The sequence below is a fragment of the Strix aluco genome, chromosome 17, assembly GCF_031877795.1.
Source record: "Strix aluco isolate bStrAlu1 chromosome 17, bStrAlu1.hap1, whole genome shotgun sequence".
Taxonomy (NCBI): Eukaryota; Metazoa; Chordata; class Aves; order Strigiformes; family Strigidae; genus Strix; species Strix aluco.
Genome location: NC_133947.1, coordinates 2051392 through 2057391, shown reverse-complemented (window position 1 = coordinate 2057391; position 6000 = coordinate 2051392). Strand labels below are relative to the sequence as shown.

Here is a 6000-nt window from a genome sequence, read left to right as displayed (position 1 = left end):
GGGCGACTGTTCATGGGTCACCGCCGCCGTGCCGGCCGCTGAGCCCGGGCTCGCCTTCCCGCGCCCCCCGGGAGCCGCCTCCCCCGCCAGCCGCACGCCCAGCCCCGAGCCCGGCTTCGCCTTCGGCCCCGGGGCCCCGGGCGCGGCCCCCGGCGCGGCCCCCAGCCGCACGCCCAGCCCCGAGCCGGGCTATGGATACAGCCCCCCGGCCGGGCGAGCCGAGGGCAAGGCCGGCGAGGATTCCCGCATCCGCCGGCCCATGAACGCCTTCATGGTCTGGGCGAAGGATGAGCGCAAGCGGCTGGCGCAGCAGAACCCCGACCTGCACAACGCCGTGCTCAGCAAGATGCTGGGTGAGCGGGACGGGCTGCGGGAGGAGGGGGAGAGGGGCTGGGGAGGCAGAGATGTGGGGGTACGGGGTGGGGATGCAGGGTTACGGGGGTACGGGGCTGGGGGTGTGGGCTGTGAGAAGGCAGGGATGCAGGAGTGCGGAGTTAGGGATGCAGGGATGTGGGAGTACAGGGGTGGGGAGGCAGAGTTACAGGGGTACAGGGATGGGGGTGCTGGCTGCAAGAGTGCAGGGATGCAGGAGGAGGGGGTACAGGGCTGGAGAGGCAGGGATGTGGGGGTACGGGGCTGGGGGTGTGGGCTGCAAGAGTCCAGGGATGCAGGAGAAGGGGATACGGAGCTAGGGATGCAGGGATGTCGGGGTGCAGGGCTGGGGATGTGGGGTTACAGCAGTACGGGGCTGGGGGTGCAGGCTGCAAGAGTGCAGGGATGCAGAATGCAGGGGTAAAGGGCTGAGGAGGCAGGAATGTGGGGGTACAGGGCTGCGGATGCAGGGATGTGGGGGTACAGGTCTGGTGATGTGGGCTGCAAGAGTGGAGAGCTGTGGGGTGCAGGGGTACGAAGTTAGGGATGCGGGATACGGGGATACGGGGATACGGGGCTGGGGGTGCAGGCTGCAAGAGTGCAGGGATGCGGGATGCAGGGGTGCAGGGCTGGGGCTGTGGGCTGTGAGAGTCCAGATCTGCGGGATGCAGGGGTGCGGAGTTACGGATGCAGGGATGTGGGGGTACGGGGCTGGGGATGCAGGGATAGGTGGTTATGGGGTTGGAGATGCGGGCTGCAGGGGTCCAGGCCAGCAGGATGCAGGGATCCAGGGCTGGAAATGTGGGCTGCAGGGGTACAGGGTGTTGGGATGCAGGGATCCAGGGCTGGGAATGCAGGATGACGGGGTACAGGGTGTTGGGATGTGCGCTGCAAGGCTGCGGGATGCAGGCTGCGAGGGTATGGGGGTGCAGGAGCTGGGTTACAAGGATGGGGCGCTGCGGGCTGCAGGGCTGCGAGCTGCAAGGTTAGAGAGCTGCAGGATGCGAGACGTAGGGATGTGGGACGAAGGGATGCGGCTGCAGGCTGCAAGGATGCAGGGCTGCAAGATTGAGGGCTGCGGGATTGAGGGCTGCGGGATCTGGTGTTAGAGGATGTGGGAATATGGGACTGTGGGTCGTGGGATGTGAGGAGACAGAGCTGCGTGTACGCAAGATGCAGGGAAACGGGGCTGCGGGCTGCCAGAGAGGCAGGGCTGTGGGGTACGCAGCTGCGGGGCTGCAGGATATGGAATACAGGGCTGCAGGATGCGGGATACACGGCTGTAGGATGCGGGATGTGGGAACACGGGAAGCAGGATATGGGCAGAGGGAGTTGCAGGATGCGGGACTACGGGAAGCAGGATATGGCCAGATGGGGCAGCAGGATGCGGAGCCACGGGGTGTGGGGACGTGGGATTCAGGATACGGGGCTGCGGGGTGTGGGGATTGGGGGTGGGCAAGTGGGGCCGCAGAGGAGCGGGGCGGTGGGTGCGGGATGCAGGGAAGCAGGCACGCCAGGGACTGGGCTGTGCCGAGGGGCAGCGGGAGGCAGAATCCTCAGCTCTGGCAAAGGGGTTCCCGCGCCCCCCCCCCAGGCTTTGAACCCCCATTCTCCCGCTGTGCCGAAGCGCTGGGCACAGCCCAAGCCCTGCTTGGGCTCCCGCTCCCCAGCTGTTCCTCGTGTCAGCACCGGGACCCTGCTCAGGCACCGAACCGTCCAAGGGAGCCCTTCCCACCCCAAGGGCTCCCTCTCCCCGGGTGTCCCCACGCCCCGGCCAGCACCGGGTGGCCGAGCCAGTGTCACAGAGCTTCGCTTTCCCCTTCCAGGCCAGTCATGGAAAGCGCTGAGCGCCAGCGACAAGCGTCCCTTCGTGGAAGAGGCAGAGCGGCTGCGAATCCAGCATCTCCAGGATCACCCCAACTACAAGTACCGCCCAAGGAGAAAGAAGCAAGCCAAGAAAATCAAGAGGATGGAACCCAATATCCTCCTGCATAACCTTTCCCAGCCTTGCAGTGACAACTTCAGCATGAGTCACCATGGCGGCAGCCAGCCGGGCCACCCCCAGCCTCCCCCACTTAACCACTTCAGAGAACTCCACTCCATGGGGTCGGATATTGAAAACTATGGCTTGCCAACTCCTGAGATGTCTCCCTTGGATGTCTTGGAACAAACCGAGCCGGCGTTTTTCCCTCCGCACATGCAGGATGACTGCAACATGATGCCCTTTCGCGGCTACCACCACCATCACCAGATGGAGTTTCCCCAGGAGAAGTGCATGGGGCGGGACGTGGCGGTGCCCTACGCGCAGACCCCCTCGCACTTGGCCGACGCCATGAGGACTCCCCATCCCTCCAGCATATACTACAACCAGATGTGCTCGGGAACTCAGAACGGGCTTTCCGCCCACCTGGGCCAGCTCTCGCCCCCGCCCGAAGCCCACCACATGGAGAGCGTGGATCACTTGAACCAAACCGAGCTCTGGACAGATGTTGACCGCAACGAGTTTGACCAGTATTTGAACATGAGCAGGACTCGTCCCGAAGCCTCGGGCCTCCCTTACCATGTCTCCTTGTCCAAAGTGACTCCTAGAAGCATCTCCTGCGAGGAGAGCAGCTTGATATCTGCCTTGTCCGATGCCAGCAGCGCTGTCTACTATAGCCCCTGCATCACCGGTTAGGTTGGCCCCACCGCCCGATGCTCTCGCCGGGAGAGCCCCGACTCTCCTCTAAAAACAAAAAGCCATTCTCCTTTAACCACGAGCTCCATCATATTTAGAGTATCTCATTAAATGCATCGCTTTCTTTTGTTTTGGTTTTGTTTTTTTTATTTTGGTTTTTTTTTTAGAGACAAACCATGCTGAACTCACTGATATACCGTATAACTATATAACACAGATAGACGCCTTTCCCAAGCACTACCCTGCCTGCCGCCCTCCGCGCTCCAGCCCTCAGCAGAGCGTAGCCGTAGCTCCCACCAGCTCAAAAGGGCATTTTTACACCAATTCCAGTAAATCCTGCCTGAAACAACCACCACCAGGATGAGCCGAAGCGACCTGCCCTCAGTATTTAACCCAAGGGCAGGCGGACTTGCAGGGCGGGGGGGAAAACTTTTAGGAAGACTTTGCCGGGGCCATTAAAGAGTCGGCGCCTGTTAGGGGTGGGCTTTAGGACAGTTTTTACTGTATTCTCAGCAATATATTTTAATTGGGCAACAAAACTATATTTTTACTAAGCATTTTTATATATAAAATGGTATTTAATGTCTTTTGGGTTTTTTTTATTAGACTTTTTAAAAATAAATCAAGGGATATCCATGAGATCTAAAGCATTTATGTAGCAAAGCTGGATTTAAAAAAAAAAAAAAAAGGGGGGGGAAAGGAGATATTTTGTGAAAAGGGAATGACAATGTAAATATTGTGGAACAATTGACTGGAATTTTGTACAAAAGAAAAATATGACTGCAAACACTTTTATTGTCTAGAACTGTATGGAGAGCAAACTGTTTTATACTGGTTAATTATTAAAACATCTTCATATAATTGTTCCCATCTTGTGTGCTTGTTGTGTGAACACATATTTTCCGCAAATACATGTTGTCCCAACCATTTCCAGATTTTTGTATCCGTTGATTAATGTTTTGACAACCTGGCAAATGTATTAATTTCCAGGCTGCCGCCCGCCCGCCCCGTCAGCCGCCTCGGGCTCCGCGAGCTCGGCTCGGCTCGGCGCGGGACGGCGGCTCCGGCAGCGCCGGCAGCGGGATGAGATGCCGGCGGCCACCCTACGGCACTGCGCCGTGCCGCCCGGAGATGTGCTCTGCAGGAAAAGCAGCTGTTCTCAGATTAAAATATAATAAAACATGTGATATCCTCCTCTGAAACGAGCCTCGGTGTGGTTATTATTTTGCCAGCGCATCGGTGCGTGGTCCCCACGGCTCACCCCGTTTTCCCATGAAACCACCCAAAAATAGAGCCTGGCTGCTCCGACGCCTTCGCTCCAGTCCTCAGAGCTGGAAGAAACCACCGTGTGCCGGAGCCCTTCCACCTCCCGGCCCTCGCTGGCTGCGGCCCGGCTCCGGCAGCCGCTGGGTCTTGCTGAGCCGTTGCCGGGCCGGGCCGGGCCCCGCTTGGAGCCGCCGGTGCTTTGCCGGAGCTTCATCCCCCTCCCATGAATCACTTTATGATTTACAGTATTTTTTGTTCAATGTGAAAAGGAGAAATGACAATCTGTTGCATAAAAACCCGGTGGCATCCGTTCCTTGAACGCCGAGTGATTTAAACCAGGCTGATATCGCCAAAAAAGGCTATTTAAAAAAAAAAAAATATTGAATAGAAGAAGAGGTTTTTTGTTGTTGTTGTTGGCAAAGAATTGCCTTTTAGGGGAAATGGATATTTAACAAATGACATTAATTTTCAAGCTTCTCCTAAATTAAATTCACATTAGTGTTAACAAGACTAAATCCTGACTCACTTTTTTTTGTTGTTTAATGTGAAGCGCTAATAAACGGGACCACTTTGGGGGCTGGCGACGTGTTCCCATTAAACGCCAGAAAGGCGCTTCATTGTCTTTCCATATACAGTATGTAAAAAGGGGGAATACATGGAAAAATGACCTCACTACCTACACGGGAGGGCTGGCGGGCGCCCGGCGGGTGCCAGAACCCGCGCCGCAGCAAACAAACACAACACCAAATGAGAAGCATCCTGTGCCGCCGCCGATGACTATGAAAGGAAGCAGCCGTCTATAGGCTCCGTCCCGCTCCGCTCCCCGAAGCGGCCTGGGAGGAAGGAGATTAGGGGGAGCAGAAAAGAAAGCCTTGACTTATTTTCCAGCTTCCAGGTACCTTCCAGGCGAGGATGCGATCACTTCCTGCTGTTCAAAGGAGCGATGCGCACGCCGGCCCTCGCCCAGCTGCCCCGCGGTGCCGGGGGAAGCCGGCAGCCCATCGCATCGCGGAGGAAACGTTAAGTCATTTTTCTCCAGCAGAAATTCCCTTCTTTCCCCACGGCTCGGGCCGTGCCAGCTCATCTCTGATCTCAGAGGACAGCTAGAAACCCTTGGGGTGTTTTTTTGGCTGCGGTTCCTCGCTCTGGAGCAATTTGGGTCCAGCGTGTCCCAGTTTCGGGTGCTCGCTGGCACCCAGAGCGTGGCTGGGCACGGACAGGAGCTTTCCCAAAGCACCTGCGCTGCAAAACCGTTGAAAATGTCACTTTGCCGTGGGGCTGGGTGGGGAGCGGAGCTCTCTTTGCTTTGTGCCCACGATGCTGCCGCAGGGCTGGGGCGGGCACCAGACTGGAAACTGCGGGCTGATGGCTGGTCACTCCCATCCGTAAATGCACCGGGGCTGCAGCACGTTGGAACCACGGCTGCTGCGTCGGTGCGAACGCACCGAGCGGTGCCAGGGGGGGTTTGCAGGGACCTGTTGTGCCCACCCGTGTCCAGGTCACCAAGTCCCAGCACCAAATTTTGGCTCCCCGGGTCTGCATCGCTCTAACACCGTATGGTGTTTGCCAGCAAAGCCCTGGCTTGCTTCTACACAAAAGCAGGCAGAGCCCTGCCACCCCCCCTGCCTAACTCAGCCCTGGGTGTTTTTATTAATAATAAAGCCTAATTGTAATTGAGGCTGTGA

General features: G+C 57.8%; 1 protein-coding gene across 1 annotated transcript; it reads left to right on the top strand.

Moving 5' to 3' along the window:
- Position 1: 1 nt before the first annotated feature.
- SOX18 (SRY-box transcription factor 18) lies at positions 2-4251 on the top strand (the record flags this gene model as incomplete). Its single annotated transcript, XM_074843102.1, has 2 exons — positions 2-353; positions 2199-4251. Coding segments are annotated over 2 exons (1203 nt in total), but the record flags the coding sequence as incomplete, so codon positions are not given.
- Between the last annotated feature and the right edge of the window lie 1749 nt (positions 4252-6000).